At 45.3% G+C, this 26,608-nt stretch overlaps 1 protein-coding gene and 1 long non-coding RNA gene across 2 annotated transcripts; both read left to right on the top strand.

Annotated features, from left to right (window-relative positions):
- Positions 1-16,348: 16,348 nt before the first annotated feature.
- Positions 16,349-19,694, top strand: LOC118947723. Its single transcript, XM_036972779.1, has 3 exons — positions 16,349-16,761; positions 17,172-18,020; positions 19,250-19,694. The coding sequence occupies exons 1-3, from the start codon at positions 16,472-16,474 to the stop codon at positions 19,692-19,694; spliced, it is 1,584 nt and encodes a 527-aa protein (XP_036828674.1). The 5' UTR covers positions 16,349-16,471.
- A 5,905-nt stretch (positions 19,695-25,599) lies between these two features.
- On the top strand, positions 25,600-26,288 carry LOC118947737. The gene is made up of 2 exons (XR_005041919.1): positions 25,600-25,831; positions 26,248-26,288. It is a non-coding gene; the product is annotated as an uncharacterized LOC118947737 (long non-coding RNA).
- The last annotated feature ends 320 nt before the right edge of the window (positions 26,289-26,608 follow it).

Raw genomic sequence — 26,608 nt, 5'->3', positions numbered from 1 at the left:
GATGAGAGAGATATTGTCTCTAGAAACATCATTGAAACCAGGAGATGTCATCGCATGTGTGGGTGGTGGAACTAATAGGTTGGATAAGGTATAGTGAGCAGGACTAGAGGCTCTACATTGAAATAAGCCAATAAACACTAACCAGAACAGCAATGGACAAGGCATATTGACATTAAGGAGAGGCATGCTTAGTCGAATGATCAAAAGGGTCCAGAAAGTAGTGAGGTTGGTTGGGGTCACGGCGATTCAGACAGCTAGCCGGGCCATCGGTAGCAAGCTAGCATAGGATGGAGGTCTGTTTTTAGCCACCTCGTGCGTTTCCGTCAGTAGGATTAGTGGGGTTCCTTGTGGTAGCGGGGATCAATCCAATTCGCAAAAAAAAATAGATATAGTTATAGAAGCCCAAGAAGAAAAAAAAAACATTATACATTTTTTTTGTCCGATAGGTCTATTCAGATAGCAGCCGATAAGACAGCTAACGATTAGCGGACCGCAGATGGAAGTTCAGGTAACGTCGCGACGGAGGAGCCAGCCGGATAACTCCCTTGGGTAGATAACGTCAGTACTCCAGTTGTGATGGCCCGGTGGGGCTCCACGTTGGCAGTAAAACGGGTCCGGATAGGTGATTGTAGCCCAGGAGTGACTGATGGAACTCTTCAGCTGGCTAGCTCCGGAATAATTGATGTTTGCTCCGGAATCGACGTAAGCCGATAGTCACATGGATAGCAGCTAGCTAGCTGCGAGATCCAGGTATAAATGTCCAGAGTTAGCGGTTGAAATCCGGGGACATGGAGAGAAAAATAGGTCCGGTATGTTCCGGTCCGAGCCGCGCCGTACAAAACTGCCGATAGATTTTCGAGCTAAAGGATAACTGATGACCACAAACCGTGGTTAGCTGAATACTAATGATTAGCCAGTAAAGAAGCTAACTATCTTCTGGTTAGCTTCAGGCTAGCTTCTGGCTAGCTTCTGGCAGGCTTCTGGTTAGCTTCTATGGATTACAGATTTGAGGTAAATAATACTTTCTTTTTTTAAATATAAATTGGTGAGGCGGGTTGCAGGAGAGTGTTTTGAAGATGAGTTTATGGAAAAAAAATATATATATAACAAGGAAGAAAGTTGTAAATATATATGTATATATATGTATATACACGGGACACGACAAGACGAGGACAAAAGGCGTCTGACTGCTATGTCATCTTGGAGCATTTTGTTGAAAATATAAGGTCCAACAGTTGACAGTGTATGTCAGAGCAAAAAACCAAGCCATGAGGTCAAAGGAATTGTCCGTAGAGCTCAGAGACATGATTGTGTCAAGGCACAGATCTGGTGAAGGGTACCAAAACATTTCTGCAATATTGAAGGTCCCCAAGGACACAGTGGCCTCCATCATTCTTAAACGGAAGAAGTTTGGAACCACCAAGACTCTTCCTAGAGCTGGCCACCAGGCTAAACTGAGCAATCGGGGGAGAAGGGCTTTGGTCAATTCAAAATAGCTCTACTCTGAGAACTACTTTTAATCACAGAGTGGAAAACATAGAACCATACTGTGTTGATCACAATTATGGGTGTATTCTGGAATAAGACAAACCTATACATAGAGTTGGAGTCTGAGTGTGTGTACACACAGCCACCTCTTTAACCACTCTTCAAAATATTTGGCAGCCTTTGAGATGGAGAGGCAGGAGAAGGAGTGACAGAACAAGAGTATAATAAAAGCATGACTTCTCTCCCACTCCTGCTCACAGCAGCAGTGCAGTGGAGTATCTTCAACAGCCATAGGCCCAGGGATTTCACATCACATTCCATGATGCAATGCAGAATACGGCTTCACACAGAACAATCACCAAACCCATAAGATAACACTTCGCACAGCACAGCCAAACATCATGTATCACATGAAGAGAAATGTGTGTTCTCCGGACGAGATGCCTTGTCACGGACCTGCTGTTTCGATCTTCGCTCTATCTCTCCCTCTCCCCCACCTCTCTCTCTCTCTCTCTCTCTCTCTCTCTCTCTCTTGCAATGCATGCTGGGAGTTTTTTGGAGTTTGAGTGTTTGGTGTGGAGGGCTCTATCCTAACTAACTTTCTTTGATTATTTTCTTTACATGTTATTTTCTATGGTGGAGGGTTAATGCAATATTGTTTTAGGGGTATCCACAGTTTTTTCAAAGTTAGGGTGGAAGAGGACAGAGTAACTTTCCTGGGGTTTGGAAGGTGTGGTGTTTTTATTCTTTGTCCCCAACTCTCTAGGCGACCAGTTTTGATAGCCTTTAGCCGCACCCTCATACTACTCCTCCTTTGTTCCACGGGTGATGTGGAGGTAAACCCAGGCCCTGCATGTCCCCAGGCACCCTCATTTGTTGACTTCTGTGATTGCATTGGTTTCATGCATGTCAACATCAGAAGCCTCCTCCCTAAGTTTGTTTTACTCACTGCTTTAGCACACTCTGCCAACCCTGATGTCCTTGCCGTGTCTGAATCCTGGCTTAGGAAGGCCACCAAAAATTCTGAGATTTCCATACCCAACTATAACATTTTCCGTCAAGATAGAACTGCCAAAGGGGGAGGAGTTAGTCTGCAAAGTAATGTCATACTTTCCAGGTCCATACCCAAACAGTTCAAACTACTAATTTTAAAAATTACTCTCTCCAGAAATAAGTCTCTCACTGTTGACGCCTGCTACCAACCCCCCTCAGCTCCCAGCTGTGCCCTGGACACCATTTGTGAATTGATCGCCCCCACATCTAGCTTCAGAGTTTGTTCTGTTAGGTGACCTAAACTGGGATATGCTTAACACCCCGGCAGTCCTACAATCTAAGCTAGATGCCCTCAATCTCACACAAATAATCAAGGAACCCACCAGGTACATCCCTGCATCTGTAAACAAGGGCACCCTCATAGATGTTATCCTGACCAACTGGCCCTCCAAATACACCTCCGCTGTCTTCAATCAGGATCTCAGCGATCACTGCCTCATTGCCTGTATCCGCTACGGGTCCGCAGTCAAACGACCACCCCTCATCACTGTCAAACGCTCCCTAAAACACTTCTGCGAGCAGGCCTTTCTAATCGACCTGGCCCGGGTATCCTGGAAGGATATTGACCTCATCCTGTCAGTTGAGGATGCCTGGTCATTCTTTAAAAGTAACTTCCTCACCATCTTAGATAAGCATGCTCCGTTCAAAAAATGCAGAACTAAGAACAGATATAGCCCTTGGTTTACTCCAGACCTGACTGCCCTCGACCAGAACAAAAACATCCTGTGGCGGACTGCAATAGCATCGAATAGTCCCCACGATATGCAACTGTTCAGGGAAGTCAGGAACCAATACACGCAGTCAGTCAGGAAAGCAAAGGCTAGCTTTTTCAAGCAGAAATTAGCATCCTGCTCTAACTCCAAAAAGTTCCGGGACACTGTAAAGTCCATGGAGAACAAGAGCACCTCCTCCACAATGCCCACTGCAATGAGGCTAGGTACCACGGTCACCACCGATAAATCCATGATAATTGAAAACTTCAACAAGCATTTCTCAACGGCTGGCCATGCCTTCCTCCTGGCTACTCCAACCTCCTGGCTACTCCAACCCCCCCCCCCCCCCCCCCCCCCCCCCCCGCAGCTACTCGCCCAAGCCTTCCCAGCTTCTCCTTTACCCAAATCCAGATAGCAGATGTTCTGAGATCCCCAAGGATTGGAAAGCTGCCGCAGTCATCCCCCTCTTCAAAGGGGGAGACACCCTGGACCCAAACTGTTACAGACCTATATCCATTCTGCCCTGCCTATCTAAGGTCTTTGAAAGCCAAGTCAACAAACAGATCACTGACCATCTCGAATCCCACCGTACCTTCTCCGCTGTGCAATCTGGTTTCCGAGCCGGTCACGGGTGCACCTCAGCCACGCTCAAGGTACTAAACGATATCATAACCGCCATCGATAAAAGACAGTACTGTGCAGCCGTCTTCATCGACCAGGCCAAGGCTTTCGACTCCTTCAGTCACCATATTCTTATCGGCAGACTCAGTAGCCTCGGTTTTTCTAATGACTGCCTTGCCTGGTTCACCAACTACTTTGCAGACAGAGTTCAGTGTGTCAAATTGGAAGGCATGTTGTCCGGTCCTCTGGCAGTCTCTATGGGGGTGCTACCGATCCTCGACTTCGGCGATGTCATCTACAAAATAGCTTCCAATACTCTACTCAGCAAACTGGATGCAGTTTATCACAGTGCCATCCGTTTTGTTACTAAAGCACCTTATACCACCCACCACTGCGACCTGTATGCTCTAGTCGGCTGGCCCTCGCTACATAATCTTCGCCAGACCCACTGGCTCCAGGTCATCTACAAGTCCATGCTATGTAAAGCTCCGCCTTATCTCAGTTCACTGGTCACGATGGCAACACCCACCCGTAGCACGCTCTCCAGCAGGTGTATCTCACTGATCATCCCTAAAGCCAACACCTCATTTGGCCGCCTTTTCTTCCAGTTCTCTGCTGCCTGTGACTGGAACGAATTGCAAAAATCTATGAAGTTGGAGACTTTTATCTCCCTCACCAACTTTAAACATCTGCTATCTGAGCAGCTAACCGATCACTGCAGCTGTACATAGTCCATCGGTATATAGCCCACCCAATTTACCTACCTCTTCCCCATACCGTTTTTATTTATTTACTTTTCTGCTCTTTTGCACACCAGTATCTCTACCTGCACATGACCATCTGATCATTTATCACTCCAGTGTTAATCTGCTAAATTGTAATTATTCGCCTACCTCCTCATGCCTTTTGCACACAATGTATATAGACTATTTTTTTCTACTGTGTTATTGACTTGTTTATTGTTTACTCCACGTGTAACTCTGTGTTGTTGTCTGTTCACACTGCTATGCTTTATCTTGGCCAGGTCGCAGTTGTAAACGAGAACTTGTTCTCAACTAGCCGACCTGGTTAAATAAAGGTGAAATAAAATAAAAATAAAAATCAGGCACTTTTTTTCAGAAAAACGATGGCAGTGTCTATCATTGCTCTTCTACCATCTATCCCATATCTGCACCTCCCTCTTCCATCAAAAACAAGTTACCTGGTTAAAGTTAGTTAGCCTAGGGGTTAGGGTTAAGGTTAGAGTTAAGTTTAGGAGTTAGGTTAAAGGGTTAAGGTTAGAGTTAGGGGAAGGGTTAGCTAAGTAGTTACAAAGTAGCTAAAAAGTAGTAAGTAGTTGAAAGTTTGCTAATTAGCTAAAGTCCTCTGTGATGAGATTCAAAATCATAACCTTTGGATCGTTAGACATCCGTGTTATACTGTATGCCCACCCCTCCACCCTGACCAACCACCCTACTTTCGTTTTTGCCTTAAATAACCATTTGTCTTATATAACCATACCAAACATAACATATTATACTAATTTGAGTGTCCCGGATTTACATTTACTATGTTACGTCTAGTCTATGAGATCAGGCTGATCACAGACATGAACAGAGTAACAGGTCATTGTAGTTATGAGTGTGAGGGATTGGAGGATTTCACTGTGGGTCAATGCAGAGCTAAGCATGAAGGGTTTTTGTGGCATGACATAAAATCAGAAACCACAGCACAGAGGAAACCTCTGAGGGTCATAATGGCTGGTCCCATTAAACCTGGGGGAGGAGGAGTTTGAGCAGACCTCAGAGGACAGGAGCTGTCATGGTGTTAAGGACAGTAGATGAATCACCGCACTTTTTTGCTCTTGTTCCCTGTGTGTGTGTGTGTGTCTGTGTGTGTGTGTCTGACAGAGGTAGAAAGTGATGAAATACAGAATTGTGCATTCGTTTTTTGTAGCTTTTTATTATTGTAATAGATCATTTTCATCCCTAGCTTTTTAAGAATGAGGCAAGATGAAGTCAAATTTCTCAAACAAGAAACATGGTTGACTGTTTCCCTTCAGTCGATTTCTCATTCTCTTGTAAAATAGCAATGACGCAAGCGCTCTGATCTAGAAGCCAGTGAAAGCGAGAGGTTTTACAGCTAGTTTGTTCAGCTCAGGAAAGCGCCACGGCAGCACTTTGGAGTGTAGCATTGTGTTTTGATATCCTCATCTCCTTTGACAGTGTCTCCCGCATTCCGACAGAGCAGATAAAGCAGTACTGGGTAGAGCTGGTGGGGCTTTCAGAGTCAGTTTCATCTTTCTGCTCAGGCACAGGGCAGGCATCCTATGAACTGTTTATCTCAGGAGTGCCTGATTTACCTCTGAACGGTGTCAAATGTGAGAGAAAGTGGGATCCGGGTGCTCTTTTACCGTTGTATGGATGTCTCTCTTTGACGAAGAAAAGCCTTGCCAATGAGAACCTTATTCCAGTCAGAGAGATATTATCAATATTTGTGTTGACACATACCCTACTGCTTCAGTCAGGATAGCATCACGGCTGGGGATTTGTTGTCATCTGTCTGAGACGGAGATACTGGTTGAGCAGAATACATTTAGAGGTACATTGGGAAAGAAAATCCTGCATGTATGAAAAAGCCCACCCTGTGGGTGTCACAACATCTGCGGAAGTCGAAGCCTCTCCTTGTTCGGGCGGTGCTCGGCGGTCGACGTCACCGGTCTTCTAGCCATCATTGATCCATTTTTCATTTTCCATTGGTTTTATCTTGTCTTACTATACACCTGGTTTCAATCCCATTCATTACCTGTTGTGTATTTAACCGTCTGTTTTCCCTCATGTCTTTGTCAGAGATTGTTTTATGTTCAGTATTCGTGTTTTGTATTTGGTGCGCGACGGGTCCTCGTACCCACTTTGTTTCATTGTATTTCATGGTTTTGGAGTTGTTTTAAGTTTTAATTATCCTGCGCCTGACTTCCCTGCCACCTATAAACACGACTGTGATAGAATCTCCGACCAAAATGAAGTCAGCAGGAGAAGGTACCCCAGCCGTGGAGGTGGAGGAGCGCGTCATGGAACATATGGCGATGATTTCCAAACTGAGCGCAGCCATGGATCGCGTTGTCCAGAATATGGACCGCTGGGAGACACAGGGAGTTTTTCCAGCGCCTCTACCAGGACAACCGGGGTCTACCCTGAACACCCCTTTCCCACCTGAACCTAGCAGGATCCATCTATCCATACCACAAGGATATGACGGAGATGCTGCCGGATGCCAGGGTTTCCTCCTAAAACTAAGCATGTACCTGGCCACGGTCCACCCAGCTCCATCGGACCGTGAGAAGAGTTTCGCCCTCGTTTCGTGCCTCACCGGGAAAGCCCTGCAGTGGGCCAGCGCTGTGTGTGGAGGGGGAGATGCGAAGTTGGACGATTTTGAGGAGTTCACCCGCTGTTTCCGGACAGTATTCGACCACCCACCCGAGGGCAGAGCGGCGGGTGAGCGCCTCTACCATCTGAGGCAGGAGATGAGGAGCGTACAGAAGTTTGAGCTGGAGTCTAGGACCCTGGCTGCCGGCGCTGGATGGAGCAACAGGGCCCTGATCGACAATTACCGCTGTAGTCTATGTGAGGACGTCCGTCGGGAGCTGGTCTGCAGAGACACCACCCGCACCTTCGACCAGCTGGTGGACCTGTCCATCCGGCTGGACAACCTGCTGGCTACTCGCGGACGTCCAGATCGGGGTCTGGTTGTTCCATCCTCCCGCACACCCTCTCCGATACCCATGGAGCTGGGAGGTGCGGTGCACAGGGAGACCGGAGGGGGTTCCCTCTCGTGCACCATATGTGGCCGCAGAGGTCACACTGCTGGTCGGTGCCGGGTTGGTTCCTCTGGGAATCGAGGTAGCAGACAGGGCACTCTGGCGTCACCCCAGGTGAGTAGGCACCATTCTCATCCAGAGCCCTCTGTTGCACATATGTTTGTCTCTGTTACTTTTCCTGAAATTTCCCTGTGTTCCCAGCATAAGGTGCTAGTAGATTCAGGCGCGGCTGGGAATTTCAGTAATAAAGGATTAGCTCATAGTTTAGGGATCCCCATTGTTCCTGTGCATATGCCTTTCCCCGTTCATGCCTTAGATAGTCAACCATTAGGGTCAGGGTTTATCAGGGAGGCAACCGCTCCTTTGAGTATGGTAACGCAGGGGGGTCACAGGGAAAAGATGAGTATTTTTCTTATTGATTCTCCTGCGTATTCCGTGGTGCTTGGCCTACCCTGGTTAGCTTGTCATAACCCCACTGTTTCTTGGCCACAGAGGGCTCTCACGGGGTGGTCGCGAGAGTACTCATGTAGGTGTTTAGGGGTTTCCGTTGGTGCTACTACGGTGGAAAATCCAGACCAGGTCTCCACCGTGCGCATTCCCCCAGAATATGCCGATTTGGCTCTCGTCTTCTGTAAAAAGAAGGCGACTCAATTACCACCCCATCGACGGGGGGATTGTGCAATAGATCTCCTAGTAGACGCTGCACTTCCCAGGAGTCACGTGTATCCCCTGTCGCAAGCGGAGACGGTGGCTATGGAGACATATGTCTCCGAATCCCTGCGTCAGGGGTACATTCAGCCCTCCATTTCACCTGTCTCCTCGAGTTTCTTTTTTGTGAAGAAGAAGGATGGAGGTTTGTGCCTGTGAGGTATAGTTACCCCCTACCTCTTATTGCTATGGCGATTGAGTCAATGCACAGGGCTCGCTTCTTCAATAAACTGGATCTCAGGAGTGCGTACAATCTGGTGCGTATTCGGAAGGGAGACGAGCGTAAGACGGCATTTAGTACCACCTCAGGGCATTATGAGTACCTCGTCATGCCGTATGGGTTGCAGCCGTGCGTAATTAGCTGACTCCCACCACGGTAAAAGAGGTGCAGTGATTTTTAGAGTTTGCCAACTACTAGAGGTTTATCCTTTATACTGGAGGTTTATCCCGGGCGCCTAACAATGAACATGCACCTGTAGAATGGTCGTTAAGACACTAACAGCTTACAGATGGTAGGCAATTCAGGTCACAGTTATGAAAACTTAGGACACTAAAGAGGCCTTTCTACTGACTCTGAAAATCACCAAAAGAAAGATGTCCAGGGTCCCTGCTCATCTGCGTGAACATGCCTTAGGCATGCTGCAAGGAGGCATGAGGACTGCAGATGTGGCCAGGGCAATAAATTGCAATGTTCGTAGTGTGAGACGCCGAAGACAGCGCTACAGGGAGACAGGACGGACAGCTGATGGTCCTCACAGTGGCAGACCACGTGTAACACCTGCACAGACCACGTGTAACAACACCCGCATCGGTACATGCGAACATCACACCTGCGGGACAGGTACAGGATGGCAACAACAACTGCCCGAGTTACACCAGGAAAGCACAATCCCTCCATCAGTGCTCAGTCTGAATAGACTGAATAATAGGCTGACAGAGCCTGGACTGGGGGCTTGTAGGCCTGTTGTAAGGCAGGTCCTCACCAGACATCACCGGCAACAACGTCACCTATGGGCACAAACCCACCATCGCTGGACCAGACAGGACTGTCAAAAAGTGTTCTTCACTGACGAATCGCGGTTTTGTCTCACCAGGGGTGATGGTCGGATTTGCGTTTATCGTCGAAAGAATGAGCGTTACAGAGGCCTGTACTCTGCAGCGGCATCGATTTGGAGTTGGAGGGTCCGTCATGGGCTGGGGCGGTGTGTCACAGCATCATCGGACTGAGCTTGTTGTCATTGCAGGCAATCTCAATGCTGTGCGTTACAGGGAAGACATCCTCCTCCCTCATGTGGTACCCTTCCTGCAGGCTCATCCTGACATGACCCTGCAGCATGACAATGCCACCACGCACAGAACGAGCAGTATGGCTGATTTCCTCCAAGACAGGAATGTTAGTGTTTTGCCATGGCCAGCAAAGAGCCCGGATCTCAATCCCATTGAGCATGTCTAGGACCTGTTGGATCGGAGGGAGAGGACAGGGCCATTCCCCCCTAGAAATGTCTGGGATCGTGCAGGTGCCTTGGTGGAAGAGTGGGGTAACATCTCACAGGAATAACTGGCAAGTCTGGTGCAGTCCATGAGGAGGAGATGCACTGCAGTACTTAATGCTGCTGGTGGCCACACCAGATACTGACTGTTACTTTTGATTTTGCCCTTCCCCTTTCGTTCAGGGACACATTATTCAATTTCTGTTCGTCACATATCAGTTTGTCTCAGTTTTTGAATCTTATGTTCGTACAAATATTTACACGTGTTACGTTTGCTGAAAATAATTGCAGTTGACAGTGAGAGGACATACACACACACACACACACACAAAGCCTACCATCAGTAACACACTACGCCGCCAGGGACTCAAATCCTGCAGTGCCAGACGTGTCCCCCTGCTTAAGCCAGTACATGTCCAGGCCCGTCTGAAGTTTGCTAGAGAGCATTTGGATGATCCAGAAGAAGATTGGGAGAATGTCATATGGTCAGATGAAACCAAAATATAACTTTTTGGTAAAATCTCAATTCGTCGTGTTTGGAAGACAAAGAATGCTGAGTTGCATCCAAAGAACACCATACCTACTGTGAAGCATGGGGGTGGAAACATCATGCTTTAGGGCTGTTTTTCTGCAAAGGGACCAGGACGACTGCTCCGTGTAAAGGAAAGAATGAATGGGGCCATGTATCGTGAGATTTTGAGTGAAAACCTCCTTCCAATAGCAAGGGCATTGAAGATGAAACGTGGCTGGGTCTTTCAGTATGACAGTGATCCCAAACACACCGCCCGGGCAAAGAAGGAGTGGCTTCGTAAGAAGCATTTCAAGGTCCTGGAGTGGCCTAGCCAGTCTCCAGATCTCAACCCCATAGAAAATCTTTGGAGGGAGTTGAAAGTCCGTGTTGCCCAGCAACAGCCCCAAAAGCCCCAAAACATCACTGCTCCGGAGGAGCTGCTCCGGATGGGCCAAAATACCAGCAACAGTGTGTGAAAACCTTGTGAAGACTTACAGAAAACGTTTGACCTCTGTCATTGCCAACAAAGGGTATATAACAAAGTATTGAGATAAACTTTTGTTATTGACCAAATACTTATTTTCCACCATCATTTCAAATAAATTCATAAAAAAACCTACAATGTGATTTTCTGGATTTTTTTTCTCATTTTGTCTGTCATAGTTGAAGTGTACCTATGATGAAAATTACAGGCCTCTCATTTTTTTAAGTGGGAGAACTTGCACAATTGGTGGCTGACTAAATAGTTTTTTGACCCACATACATACATACATACATACATACATGCATACATACATACATGTATGTGGGGCGGCAGGTAGCCTCGTGGTTAGAGCATTGGGCCAGTAACCGAGAGGTTGCCAGATCAAATCCCCGAGCTGACACGGTAAAAATCTGTCGTTCTGCCCTTGAACAAGGCAATTAACCCACTGTTCCTAGGGCCGTCGTTGTAAATAAGAGTTTGTTCTTAACTGACTTGCCTAAGGTTAAAATTTAAAAAAACAATCATACACTCTTAACAATACTGCTACAGAAGTGACACCCAGGGACGGTGCCAACAGATTACAACCACGAGTGATCAACAGATTACAACCACGAGTGATCAACTTACACTTTATAACATGTTGTCTTCTGTCTGATTCCTGTCTTGTAACAGATCCAGCCCCTAACGGTTGCCCTGACCCAGACTACATCCCCAGGTCCAGATGATTCCAGCAGGCACAGCCCAGGTGGTTCAGCAGAAGCTCCTCCAGCAGCAGGTGGTGACTGCAGCTGCCTCGCTTCAGATACAGACCCCCCCTCCTCACAGCCCGGCCCAACAGGCCCCAGTTTCCGCTGCAGCAGAGTCCCCAGTACAGCAGCATCCAGCCAAGGGCCAGGCTCGCGGAGGGGCCATGAGGGGCAAGACCCAGTCCAAGCCTAGCAGGGGCAGCAGCTAGGTGCCCACAGGACTAGTTAGAGCTCCCCTTTCAGCTAGGCTAAGCAGGACATCTCATCAGTGTAAATGCATTCAGTGACTGAGGAGCAGCATTATGAAGAGATCCAGCGTTATGAAGGAGTGGTGGAGTCCAGTTTGAGGTGGCTGTGTTGAATCTAACCTGGTTTAAGGAACTGCTCCATGTAAAGGAATGACCTGTCTTTTAAGAGTGTCATCATCTATCTTCAACACAGTACTGTAACTGTCGGCTGTTTCCTTCTCAACTGTTTCAGAAGGTCTCCCCTGGAGGAAACTTGGACCAACATCCAGGGGGAGGTTTAAGATCAGAAAAGCAGAAAAACAATATTCATGCCTTTTTTTAAATTGATGAATATATTAATGTTACTCTATAGATATCCTGTGGCTATGGGCTGGTGCATAGCTCATTTGGGGAATGTCCATTTGAATAATGTTTTGTGTATTCATACATTGTCCCTGTCCGCCTTGATGATATTATTCTCATGCTTACCGTTTATGATGTCTGTAATTTCATAGTTGGTAGATATAGAAAACACCCTTCTTGTTAAAAAAAACCTATGTAGTGATAATCATATCTTTACGTTGTAAGTTTGAGCTATGTAGTCTGAAGAAAGCTTGTGATTGTGTCTCTGGCACCCGGATAAGCACGCATCCTACGTTATCTCCCAAGGCAGGCAGTATTACCACTGCACTGGATAACCTAGCTATCTATAGTGGCAACCAGCTAATATTTTCATTACATAAAGTGCATTCGGAAAGTATTCAGACCCCTTGACCTTTTCCACATTGTTACGTTACAGCCTTATTCTAAAGTTGATTCAATCGTTCCCCCCCCCCCCCCCCCCTACAGATAATAACCCATAATAAGAAAGCAAAAACAGGTTTTTGATTAAAAAATAAATAAAACAATGTACTAAAAATAAAATACTGATATCACATTTACAAATATTCAGACCCTTTACTCAGTACTTTGTTGAAGCACCTTTGGCAGCGATTACAGCCTCGAGTCTTCTTGGGTATGACGCTACAAGCTTGGTACACCTGTATTTGGGGAGTTTCTCCCATTTTTCTCTGCAGATCCTCTCAAGTTCTGTCAGATTGGATGGGGAGCGTCGCTGCACTGTTTTTTCAGGTCTCTCCAGAGATGTTCGATCGGGTTCAGGTCCGGGCTCAGAGACTTGTCCCGAATCCACTCCTGCATTGTCTTGGCTGTGTGCTTAGGGTTGTTGTCCTGTTGGAAGGTGAACCTCTGGAGCAGGTTTTCAGCAAGTATCTCTGTACTTTGCTCCGTTCATCTTTCCCAGGATCCTGATTCAGGCCAAAGAGTTCAATCTCGGGATCATCAGATCAGAGAATATTGTTTCTCATACCCTTCCCCCAGGTCTGTGTTTCTTTCCAAATCATGTCCAATCAATTGAATTTACCACAGGACTCCAAACAAGTTGTAGAAACATCTCAAGGATGATCAATGGAAACAGGACGCACCCGAGCTCAATTTCGAGTCTCATAGCAAAGGGTCTCAATAATTATTTAAACAAGGTAATTCTGTTTTTATTCTTAATAAATTTGCTAAAATGTTCTACACTTTTCGCTTTGACATGAGGCGTTTTTGGTAGCTTAATGAGGAAAAAATAATTGTATCAATTTTAGAATAAGGCTGTAATGTAACAATGTGGAAAAAGTCAAGTGGTCTGAATACTTTCCGGATGCACTGTAAGTTTACTTTTTATAACACATTTCCTGTTTTCAACGGATACGATTAGACGAGTTTAACAGTTACAGAATAGCTGCAGTGTCAGAGGCGCAGAGCCTTAATTAACGGCCTACACATAATGGCTGACGACAGCCAGGTAAGGTTCATTTTAGCCTACGTTTAACGAGCTTTACAGTTGTCCTAATTCCATCTTGTTCTATTGGCAAGTCTGCCTTAAGTGCAGAAACTATGGTTGATATTAGAAAATAAGTATGATTGGAAGTTTAGGCAAGTAATTCCAATTCAGGAATTGTTGTGGGATGTTAGCCTACCATATTGCGCGTGTAGCATTCGTGCCATGGAGGATTGTGCAGGCCTGCAGGTTGCTACAGGATCCTAGTATCATGTATGTTATAGGGATCAGATCTGGCTGACTTTTTCACCTGAACTGCTCATTGGCTGTCCATAATGAGCCCAGCGAGCAGGATGTGTAGCTGGGCTCTGCAATAATTAGCTCCCAGAGCAATTACAAATAACTATTATTGTTTTAAAATCGTCAACTAGCAACATGACGGTCAGTCACCTCTAAGCAGGACTCAGTAGAAACGCTATGTGTTGGATTTGTCCATGTCTCGCTAAGTTAACCTCGCTACCATAACAGCCGTGGTGAATTTATACTACAGTTTTAAGGGATCTCTCTGAAGGTTTTAGATGATACAGTGGTGCTTCGTACTCTGGATGAAGAACCATACATCTCGGCTTGGCTTCATTGCATTATTATTTGGGAAACGTTGACATGGCATTTGTGTTGACGGATGGATGAAAATAATGTAATTATAGTATCGTTATACATAGGCTAGCAGGAAAATCCGCATGAGATATCCATAGAACTGAGCCCTGCTCCATTTCAGCACAATGCCGCGGTCTCAGGTGCTGCCCAGACTCGAAACATTTCAGCACCATGGCACTGTCCCCTGACGCCAAGATACGTGTCAGCTCTATGCAGCGGAACGTCTTTGATTTGAAATTATTCTGCAAGTGGTTATAATTTATTGCACGTCCTAGTTTTGCAGCTTTACAACCTCAGAATTATAGCTAATGTATATGGTGATGAATGACGATGCATGATAAACCATCAATTATACGCAAAAACGTGCACTTAGACATATTTTCGTTTGGCAGAACTTTGACAAGCTTTTATTTGTTTTCTAATGACATTGACAATTCATATAGACATTAGACTTAGGCCTAATTGTGACATCATGTGTGTATGACATCTTTGAAGAATGCTCTGCCTTCAGCCAATCGGAATCGAGTATTCAACAATGCTTTGGCATAATTCAAGGACGTTCATATTCACTTCAGTTGTCTGCCGATGGTTCACTGACGTTTTTTCAAAGGAGGTATTAGTATTTCCTCTAAACAGCCTACAACAATAAGCTACTCATCATGTCAGATGACAGCAAGGTATGGTTCATTTGCCTATTTTGAGTTTAGAGGAGAAATTACTAACAATATAGTAGGTCACTAACACAGCAATAGGTCTCACTGGTTTGATCCATGGCCTGAAATCTGACCACTATTGCCGTTTTGTTTAAAATAGGAGCGAATAAGTTGTTTCATAAAGTCACAACCTAGGACTGATATTGACCTCTTATTTATCCACCAGAGCGTGAAATGGGAGGATCCCCCGGATGACCAAAATAAAGTCGTGGAGAACATGAAGGATGAAACAGAGACACATGAGACCAACAAGAACAGGACAGGAGGCAAGGTAAGAAATATGCTGTCCTTTACACATGCTCTGCCTACTTAGGCACAGATCTAGGATTAGTTTACTATCACTAAATCCTAGCCTTACAGCATTAGGAGGAGACGCTACACTGACCTTAGATCTGCTATGAGACCTATAATCTGTTGTCATGTAGGCTAAACATAAGTCCAGTGGCTGTGCCAAGAAGACTTTCGTGGAGGAGGACAGCAGCATTGGTGCAGGTCCGAGATTACTTCATGTTGGGTGCAGGTTGTGTTCAAATTCATCAGCACTAATCTGAGAAGATAGTATCTATATAGGTGAAAGCAATATAGTGGAGGCCCGCAGAGAGATGTGCTTTTACCTGTCCAGTGCAATCAAATACCTAAAGGTGAAGGAAATTAGGGATCAAGTTCAGATTCAACTTTAGATTTCTCTTTGCGGTTTCCCAGAGTCTTCTCAGACACCCGGGTGTGGTTTCCGGGAAAGGGGATCTATCATTGAGCAGCTGGAGAAGGAGGCTCAGAGGATTCTAATGCCTTCTCTCAAGATTGGGACATGCTGTGCCCCAATCCTCCTCTCCTTCCTGAGGAGTCTAACTGATGAGCAAGTCCCATGTCTTTTTCCAACCTCACATACAACTCTGAATTTATAGTCATAGTGCACCTTCTAACCACAAATGGGATTTCAAACATTACACCTAACCCTAATGTAGTAGTTTTGGAATTGTTAGCTAGATTACTCGTTGGTTATTACTGCATTGTCGGAACTAGAAGCACAAGCATTTCGCTACACTCGCATTAACATCTGCTAACCATGTGTATGTGACAAATAAAATTTGATTTGATTTAACATTACTGTAACCACACCTCTAACTCTTCCTGTAAATCAAGATCAAAATGTCTCATGTACTTGCTAATTGCTTAATTAAATACACTTTTATTTTCCTTATAATGGCTATCTAGTGACTCCACTAACTCAACACCAGTGTACAGGTAAAATATGTTTCCTTTCTTTTCTTTTCTCTAGCCAATGGAGAGTGATTCAGCAGGGCATGAAAAATAAGTCTCTCCACATAAGGTTCTGGTCAAAAGTTGTGCGCTATACAGGGAATGGTGTCACGGAATTACTTGATTGACAAAAACATTACTCTGCTTGTTGGCCACAGCTCACATTCGAGCAGCTCTCCATGCTGTGTCTGAAGATTGTTAAAGTCGTGACCCAGACAGCCCTCCGCATTCTCCTACCAGCGCTAGCTCGTATCATGGGGGTGAACCTGAGGAGTGGGGCAACCTCCCCAGAATCCCAGTGCTCTCTGACAGGGTCTGAGGATTCCTTAGGCAGTCTGGATGAGAGAGAGAAAAGGCTGCTGATCAGTGAGATGAACTACTGGACTAAGGAGAGGAGGAGGAATGGCAGTGCAGGATGCCGCCAAAAATCCACTCGCAGAACCTCATCACCATGCTGTTCGCCTAAGAGGTATGTTCACAGCAATATTTCAACATAATAATTGCAAGACCTGATCCATACTTATCTTAAATTATTAACTTGGAATTCACACCTTGTAGTTTTAAGTTCTGGTCAGAAATGTTGCCACTGAGGGGGTGGGTCCAGGTGAAAGTCATTTTTAACTGGGTAAGCCATAAAGTCATCTATGAATAAATAGATCAGGTACATGCCTTTCAGAATTAATCATATTCTGATGTCGTACAAACATAAAAATCTGGCAAAACATCGTGTCAGTTGGCTTTAGGCTTCTAGAACTACGGTGGTATGAGAAGTAATCCATCATTGCTCTAATTTGGTTTTCAGGCTCACTAATGACCCAGATTAGATACAGTTGGTCACATTTGCATGGCTTAAGTGGTGATTGTGTGTTTATCTTCAAGGTCCCAGACCTCATTGCAGAGCTTGCCTGCAACTAGAGAGGCTCCCCTCATGGAGGAGCCTCTGAAGGCTCTTTTTGGGGTAACGGAAGAGAGCCTCCTGATATCCCTGGTTGAGGGTCACTCCATCCCCACCTCCTCCAGCTCCTCCGAGTTGAGCTGTGCTATCGTGGGGGACGTAGTACACCAGCTTAACTCTGGCCTCTCAGTGGCCATTCAGGCCAGCTCGGGGAGTTGCCCCCCTATGGACAGTCAGGACATAGCAGCAGGCAAGGAGGTCATTCGGGTAGCCTCGGTGCAGATCCTGGCCGAGCTACAGAGCCAAACGTCTGAGCCAGAGTGGGTAGGGTTTATCGAGCCCCTCATGGACCCTGTGACCGATGATGTGCTGGTAGCCATTGTCGGCACAATGGACAAAATGGCACAGGACTTCAACATCCTATTGGATCTGGCCAAGAAGATGACAATCTTGGGGTCTAAATTTCTGACCAATCTTCAATGTGACCTTGATGTTGAGTGTCCTTCTGGGAAAGAAGGGACCACTCACTTTCTCAAAGAGACTGGATCCTCTACCAGTGTGGCGTCCAGAAAGATTCAGACCCTCTCTAGCCCCGACTTTCAGTCTAAAGCCCTGAAGGCGGTGAGCACCATCCTTACAAGGAAAGTCAGCAGCTCTTCTGGCATGGCTCCTTCCTCTTCTAGTGCTGCTCCTAGCCTTACTGAAGCCCCCCTGAATACCAGCTGCACAGCCCTAACATCTGTAACCTCCACTGCCACAGTGATTGTTAAGGCATTTGTGGGAGGCATGGAGACGATAGCATCATTTGAAGGCACATGTGAAGCAGTTGATTGGCCAGTTCCTGTAAATGACCACAAAACAGGACCTTCACAGATGATAACCCTCTCTCTAGCCCACACACTCTACGGCCGTATACGAGCAAAGCTGAGGGACCTTTTAACTCTATCCGCTCGAGAAGAAGGTGTGGCTAAGGATGCTTCTCTTCTGGAGTATTCAGAAACCCTGGAAAAGGCAACTGTTTCAACTGTTGAGGTCCAGTTACCCAGCACCGAACTTAGTAGACATTCCCAGAGAGAGCCAACCAATACCAGCTCTCTGTCTCTCCAATCTGGATACCAGTACTCAAGAAGTTCTTAGCAGTGTTTTTTCCATCTACAAGTCAGAGTTATCAAAAGTGGAGAGTAAATCCTTGGCCGTTGTCAGTTCATCTGATGAGTCCCTAGAGGCTTGTTGGTTTGTTGTGTCCTATCAAAGCTTGATGACTATACTATTTCCCAGTCACCCTCACCCAATGAAGACTTGAGCGTGAGTACTCAATATTCTCAACTGAGCTCAGAAGAGAGTGTCAGAATCACAGAGTCCTCAACTAGTCTGATTCAGAGCATTAAGAAGCTCTCTAGCAATGACTTTCAGACTCAGGCAGAAGAGGCAGTGAGTAAAGTGCTGATGAGATCCAGTCATTCCTTTATCACACAGATCAGCCATACTGGTCTTCAGAAAAGTCTGCAGGCTGGCTTATCATCTAGCTCACCATCAGAGATCCATGTCCTTTCAGAATCCATGTCCTCCATGTCCTCTGAGAATACAGCCTCTGGATTAGTGGAAACCTTTGTCAAAGGAATGGCGACTATTTTCCAGAAAAATGAGTCCACTGACACTGTGCTACTGGAAAGAAGTGGGAGAGTTTCGCAGTGCTCCCACGGGGGCTCCCAACTGGATTATACTGAATTGAGTGTTAAAATATCAGAGGAGAAGCTTTGGTCAACAGCTGCGTCAGTATGAAGAACACACTTAAGGATTTCTTCACAGGGCTGAAGCCATCTGGATCCGAAAGGACAGAAAAGGCTTCTTCCAAAGAGACCCTTGGGGAAATCCTGGTTGCTATCCAGAGTGAGATCTCAAACTTAGGGCGAATGAAGGATTCCAGGGAGCTCCTTCAGATCAATGATATGGTAGGAACTATGCTGAAGGAGGTTGAGAAAAGTGAGAATGACAGTGAACAAGTCTGCCAAGACATCCCTAGAACCTGTTAATCTTTGTCCACTTCTTTAAATGGTCGTAGTTCCTTGTCCAGCTCTTCAAATGGTCCTAGGTCAGAGTGTGAGTTAGAGATCAACCTCCCTGGCACTCCCATCCCTGACAAAGTGTATTTTGATCTGACCTGCCCCATCGTCAGGAGCTCCTGCATCGACACCAGGGTCTCTAAAATGCCAGAGATTTCTTCAAGTGACCTAAAGACAAAGATGATGGAACACACAGATGAACCCCTGCATCGTAACAGTCCAATGACTGACAGCAGCCGACCACCGAGTGCTAAAGCCTCTTTTCGATCCTCCACTCCATCTTTCACCAGCAAGGGAACCTCTTTGGTACCAAAGGGAGATGGGATTGACATTGAAGAGAAGGAGGTGTGTATCCCCAGCAGCTCTGGCCATCTGAGGGAGCTCTTAATCACCCCGGACATCAGCAGTGCCACTGCAGTACTTGATGGACTCCAGCAAAGATGATGGCATCTGTTTTGTCACCATACTGGTGATAAGGTTGATATCGGAGATCAGACCCTCAGCCCTAGATGGACCCTCCCAAAAGGCAGCAGATCTGACAGAAACATCTCAGCAACTCATCAGACAAGTCCTGTCTGAGTTCTGTGCTGCATCCAGATTCTCCAGGACACAGGCATATTCCCAGATCCTGAACATTCAAAGGGTGTTCAGAGGTGTACATAAAAACCTAATTGAGGAGTTAGGCTCTGCCCTGCAAGCAGCTATTTCCTCCCAGGACCCTGCATTTGACAGAGTCCTGGTAAAGTCCTTGACCCAGCAGCTGGTACAGGGATGCAAGGAGGCGTCAAGACCAGCTTCTGCTGCAACAAACCCATCAGACCAGGCTGAGACAGAGAGGGGGGCTGAGCAGAAAGCAAGAAGGAGCTTCCTTTGCTTTTCAATTACCAAACTCAGGATCAACTTCAAGGTATAGCAGGGAGTTAGAATTTGTTTTTGGATCCAGTTAGGTGCTGATGTTATTGATGATAAGACAAATACATGAAATACATTTGCTTTATTCATCACTAAATTGTTGCCTTGGATTCAGAAGTTTTCCATTTATTTATTTATTCTCTGTACCATTTTCTTTACCTTTCTTCTGTTAGCGTTCCAAGAGAGCAAACAAAAAGGACTGCCATTCAGTCCAGGACCAGACTGAGATTCCCTCTACTGATGGACATTGCATAGGTAAGGATGTTTTAGAGCTCTGCTATAGCTTGTAGTTTGGTTTAGGTGTGTGTTAGAAACATAGGAATGCCTACCAAACTCATAGCACTGTTATTTTTCAACGTTACTATACTGCATCTCTCTCTCTCCCCCCCCCCCCCCCCCAGTTGGAGAGGTTTCTCCCTCCATATCTCAGCCTGTCAAAAAACGATCCTTGATTGTACGGGTCTTTTCAGCAATGATGAAGCCATTCAGGCACTTCACCAAGAAGAACCTGTAACCTGTTACGCTGCATGAAGAACTACTTTTGTAACAGCAAGACTTTTGACAAGAGGAATTTCTGCATGTCTACCCTTTCAAAGTCTATTTGATCAAATAAATGCAAATTATTTTACAAGAATTTCAAGTGTTTTGGAAGATTGGTAAAACTGAAGCAGCTTTTCTCAGAGAAATGCACTAGTTCCCCCTTGGTTACACATTTATTGTGCAGTTTTTGAGTTGGCAGGACTTGGGGCAGCAGGTAGCCTTGTGGTTAGAGCATTGGGCCAGTAACTGAAAGGTTGCTAGGTCAGATCCCTGAGCTAACCATGTAAAAAATATGACGTTCTGCTCCTGAACAAGGTAGTTAACCCACTGTTCCTAAGCTGTCATTGTAAATAAGAATTTGTTCTGAACTGACTTGTCTATGAAAATAAATAAAATAACCACAGTTTGACTCTAATACAATAGTTGCTGCATAGACTGTCAGATAACCAGATGTTCTCTATTAATTTAGTTAGATTGGTAAGAGCTTATTAGCAGCAAGGGGAAAACACATAGATGAGAATTAGCTATCTGCAGCTAGATCAACCCTCTGAGATATTTTCTATATGTTGAAAATATAAGGTCCAACAGTTGACAGTGTATGTCAGAGCAAAAACCAAGCCATGAGGTCGAAGGAATTGTCCATAGAGCTCAGAGACATGATTGTGTCAAGACACAGATCTGGTGAAGGGTACCAAAATGTTTCTGCAATATTGAAGCTCCCCAAGGACACAGTGGCCTCCATCATTCTTAAACGGAAGAAGTTTGGAACCACCAAGACTCTTCCTAGAGCTGGCCGCCAGGCCAAACTGAGCAATCGGGGGAAGGGCAGTGCAGTGGAGCAGCAGTGCAGTGGAGTAGCTTCAACATCCATAGGCCCAGGGATTTCACATCCCATTCCATGATGCAATGCAGAATACGGCTTCACACAGAACAATCACCAAACCCATAAGATAACACTTAGCACAGCCAAACATCATGGATCACATGAAGAGGCATGTGTGTTCTCCAGACGTGATACCTTGTCATGGACCTGCTGTTTTGATCTTCGCTCTCCCTCTCCCCCACCTCTCTCTCTCTCTCTCTCTCTTTCTTTCTCTCTCTCTCTCTCTCTCTACCACACCTGTTGTCTCGACCTCTGAATGTTTGGCTATGAAAAGCCAACTGACAATTACTCCGGAGGTGCTGACCTGTTGCACCCTCTGTAACCACATTATTTTGTTGACTCTGCTGGTCATCTATGAAGAATGTTTGAACTACAGTACTTGAAGAACGATCTGGCCTTACAATCTGGCCATGCACGCTTATAATCTCCACCGGCACAGCCAGAAGAGGACTAGCCACCCCTCAGAGCCTGGTTCCTCTCTAGGTTTCTTCCTAGGTTCCTGTTTTTCTAGAGAGTTTTTCCTAGCCACCGTGCTTCTAAATCTGCATTGCATGCTATTTGAGGTTTTCAGCTGGGTGTCGGAATAAGCATTTTGTGACATCTACCGATGTAAAAAGGGCTTTATAAATAAATTGTACTGATTGATTGATGATTGATTGTATGAAATGGAGTAGCATATATCCATCATGTAAAATGAACATTGGGCACTGTCTCCATGGAGTATAAATCAAAATCAAATCAAATCAAATCTATTTGTCACATACACATGGTTAGCAGATGTTAATGCGAGTGTAGCGAAATGCTTGTGCTTCTAGTTCCGACAATGCAGTAATAACCAACGGGTAATCTAACTAACAATTCCAAAACTACTACCTCATACACACAAGTGTAAAGGGATAAAGAATATGTACATACAGATATATGAATGAGTGATGGTACAGAGCGGCATAGGCAAGATGCAGTAGATGGTATCGAGTACAGTATATACAGTGCCTTGCAAAAGTATTCGGCCCCCTTGAACTTTGCGACCTTTTGCCACATTTCAGGCTTCAAACATAAAGATATAAAACTGCATTTTTTTGTGAAGAATCAACAACAAGTGGGACACAATCATGAAGTGGAACGACATTTATTGGATATTTCAAACTTTTTTAACAAATCAAAAGCTGAAAAATTGGGCGTGCAAAATTATTCAGCCCCTTTACTTTCAGTGCAGCAAACTCTCTCCAGAAGTTCAGTGAGGATCTCTGAATGATCCAATGTTGACCTAAATGACTAATGATGATAAATACAATCCACCTGTGTGTAATCAAGTCTCCGTATAAATGCACCTGCACTGTGATAGTCTCAGAGGTCCGTTAAAAGCGCAGAGAGAAGTGAAGAACAAGGAACACACCAGGCAGGTCCGAGATACTGTTGTGAAGAAGTTTAAAGCCGGATTTGGATACAAAAAGATTTCCCAAGCTTTAAACATCCCAAGGAGCACTGTGCAAGCGATAATATTGAAATGGAAGGAGTATCAGACCACTGCAAATCTACCAAGACCTGGCCGTCCCCCTAAACTTTCAGCTCATACAAGGAGAAGACTGATCAGAGATGCAGCCAAGAGGCCCATGATCACTCTGGATGTACTGCAGAGATCTACAGCTGAGGTGGGAGACTCTGTCCATAGGACAACAATCAGTTGTATATTGCACAAATCTGGCCTTTATGGAAGAGTGGCAAGAAGAAAGCCATTTCTTAAAGATATCCATAAAAAGTGTCGTTTAAAGTTTGCCACAAGCCACCTGGGAGACACACCAAACATGTGGAAGAAGGTGCTCTGGTCAGATGAAACCAAAATTGAACTTTTTGGCAACAATGCAAAATGTTATGTTTGGCATAAAAGCAACACAGCTCATCACCCTGAACACACCATCCCCACTGTCAAACATGGTGGTGGCAGCATCATGGTTTGGGCCTGCTTTTCTTCAGCAGGGACAGGGAAGATGGTTAAAATTGATGGGAAGATGGATGGAGCCAAATACAGGACCATTCTGGAAGAAAACCTGATGGAGTCTGCAAAAGACCTGAGACTGGGACGGAGATTGTCTTCCAACAAGACAATGATGCAAAACATAAAGCAAAATCTACAATGGAATGGTTCAAAAATAAACATATCCAGGTGTTAGAATGGCCAAGTCAAAGTCCAGACCTGAATCCAATCGAGAATCTGTGGAAAGAACTGAAAACTGCTGTTCACAAATGCTCTCCATCCAACCTCACTGAGCTCGAGCTGTTTTGCAAGGAGGAATGGGAAAAAATTTCAGTCTCTCGATGTGCAAAACTGATAGAGACATACCCCAAGCGACTTACAGCTGTAATCGCAGCAAAAGGTGGCGCTACAAAGTATTAACTTAAGGGGGCTGAATAATTTTGCACGCCCAATTTTTCAGTTTTTGATTTGTTAAAAAATTTGAAATATCCAATAAATGTCGTTCCACTTCATGATTGTGTCCCACTTGTTGATTCTTCACAAAAAAAATACAGTTTTATATCTTTATGTTTGAAGCCTGAAATGTGGCAAAAGGTCGCAAAGTTCAAGGGGGCCGAATACTTTCGCAAGGCACTGTACATATGAGATGAGTATGTAAACAAAGTGGCATAGTTTAAGTGGCTAGTGATACATGTATTACATAAAGATGCAGTAGATGATATAGAGTACAGTATATACGTATACATATGAGATGAGTAATGTAGGGTATATAAACATTATATTAAGTAGCATTGTTTAAAGTGGCTAGTGATATATTTTACATCAATTCCCATCAATTCCCATTATTAAAGTTGCTAGAGTTGAATCAGTGTGTTGGCAGCAGCCACTGAATGTTAGTGGTGGCTGTTTAACAGTCTGATGGCCTTGAGATAGAAGCTGTTTTTCAGTCTCTCGGTCCCAGCTTTGATGCACCTGTACTGACCTCACCTTCTGGATGATAGCGGGGTGAACAGGCAGTGGCGCGGGTGGTTGTTGTCCTTGATGATCTTTATGGCCTTCCTGTGACATCGGGTGGTGTAGGTGTCCTGGAGGGCAGGTAGTTTGCCCCCGGTGATGCGTTGTGCAGACCTCACTACCCTCTGGAGAGCCTTACGGTTGTGGGCGGAGCAGTTGCCGTACCAGGCGGTGATACAGCCCGACAGGATGCTCTCGATTGTGCATCTGTAGAAGTTTGTGAGTGCTTTTGGTGACAAGCCGAATTTCTTCAGCCTCCTGAGGTTGAAGAGGCGCTGCTGCGCCTTCTTCACGATGCTGTCTGTGTGGGTGGACCAATTCAGTTTGTCTGTAATGTGTACGTCGAGGAACTTAAAACTTACTACCCTCTCCACTACTGTCCCATCGATGTGGATAGGGGGGTGTTCCCTCTGCTGTTTCCTGAAGTCCACAATCATCTCCTTAGTTTTGTTGACGTTGAGTGTGAGGTTATTTTTCTGACACCACATTCCGAGGGCCCTCACCTCCTCCCTGTAGGCCGTCTCGTCGTTGTTGGTAATCAAGCCTACCACTGTTGTGTCGTCAGCAAACTTGATGATTGAGTTGGAGGCGTGTGTGGCCACGCAGTCGTGGGTGAACAGGGAGTACAGGAGAGGGCTCAGAACACACCCTTGTGGGGCCCCAGTGTTGAGGATCAGCAGGGTGGAGATGTTGTTATCTACCCTCACCACCTGGGGACGGCCCGTCAGGAAGTCCAGTACCCAGTTGCACAGGGCGGGGTCGAGACCCAGGGTCTCGAGCTTGATGACGAGTTTGGAGGGTACTATGGTGTTAAATGCTGAGCTGTAGTCGATGAACAGCATTCTCACATATTCCTCTTGTCCAGATGGGTTAGGGCAGTGTGCAGTGTGGTTGAGATTGCATCGTCTGTGGACCTATTTGGGCGGTAAGCAAATTGGAGTGGGTCTAGGATGTCAGGTAGGGTGGAGGTGATATGGTCCTTGACTAGTCTCTCAAAGCACTTCATGATGACGGATGTGCTGCCATCCTGTTAGAAGGTAACAGATTATTTTATTACAATGGTTCAATTGGATTTTCATTGTGTTCAATGGTGTTATTTGCCCCCTAGTGGATGTTTCTGGTACTTAGAAAGACTACGCAAACAGGAAGGAGAGAATTTGTTCTGCACGCATAGAAGCAGCTACAAACAACGCTACGGTGCAGGTCTTTCAATGTAGTTATTTCTTGTCACGCTTCAGCCTTGGAAAATATTTGTTTGTAAGTTCAATTCAAGCGTTTAGCTAATGATTATAATCTTGTTATTGATAGAGTTGCTTACATATCAATGTTGGTTGCATTTACTCACAAATTGCAATGCCTTTCATGTATGTCGTTAGCTGTATTACTTTGCTCGTGCGTCATGCAAACGAATTGTAAAATATACAATACTGTAGTTTTGTTACTGTTCCTAGTGTAATGTGCTTTGTTATTCTACATAAATGGTTGTACATTAGAGTAATGAAAGGAGCCAATTACCATATGAGTAACAAATAGCTATATGGTTTGGCATCATGCCAGATGCATGGTACCTTAGCGCGTGCTTTGTATTTATGCAACTTCAAATGTATAATGTACAGCTACAGTGTTTCGGTGTGAATTGAATACTAAAGTATATTCTTTTCTGTATTTTGCAGTTTCACAACATAAACGTTTTCAATATATTCATTCAAGAAAAGTCACGCCTTGGGAGTTTTATTGAAGACTTAGTTGTTAGCTATCTGTCTAGTTTTGCATGGGAACGCAACTCAAGGGCAGAATAACGGAAGTGAGTGCTACGGGGCGGTAGTCGTTTAGCTCAGTTACCTTAGCTTTCTTGGGAACAGGAACAATGGTGGCCCTCTTGAAGCATGTGGGAACAGCAGACTGGGATATGGATTGATTGAATATGTCCGTAAACACACCAGCCAGCTGGTCTGCGCATGCTCTGAGGGCGCGGCTGGGGATGCCGTCTGGGCCTGCAGCCTTGCGAGGGTTAACACGTTTAAATGTTTTACT

Source organism: Oncorhynchus mykiss, unplaced genomic scaffold (assembly GCF_013265735.2).
Source record: "Oncorhynchus mykiss isolate Arlee unplaced genomic scaffold, USDA_OmykA_1.1 un_scaffold_195, whole genome shotgun sequence".
Taxonomy (NCBI): domain Eukaryota; kingdom Metazoa; phylum Chordata; class Actinopteri; order Salmoniformes; family Salmonidae; genus Oncorhynchus; species Oncorhynchus mykiss.
Note: the sequence above shows the minus strand (reverse complement) of the source record. Positions and strands in the feature narration are given on the sequence as shown.

Coding starts and splice junctions, on each gene's coding strand:
- LOC118947723 (XM_036972779.1), top strand. CDS start 16,472: ATGCTGTGTCTGAAGATTGTTAAAGTCGTGACCCAGACAGCCCTCCGC. Junction 16,762..17,171: donor CCATGCTGTTCGCCTAAGAG/GTATGTTCACAG, acceptor TTTATCTTCAAG/GTCCCAGACCTCATTGCAGA. Junction 18,021..19,249: donor ACATGTGAAGCAGTTGATTG/GCCAGTTCCTGT, acceptor AAATGGTCGTAG/TTCCTTGTCCAGCTCTTCAA.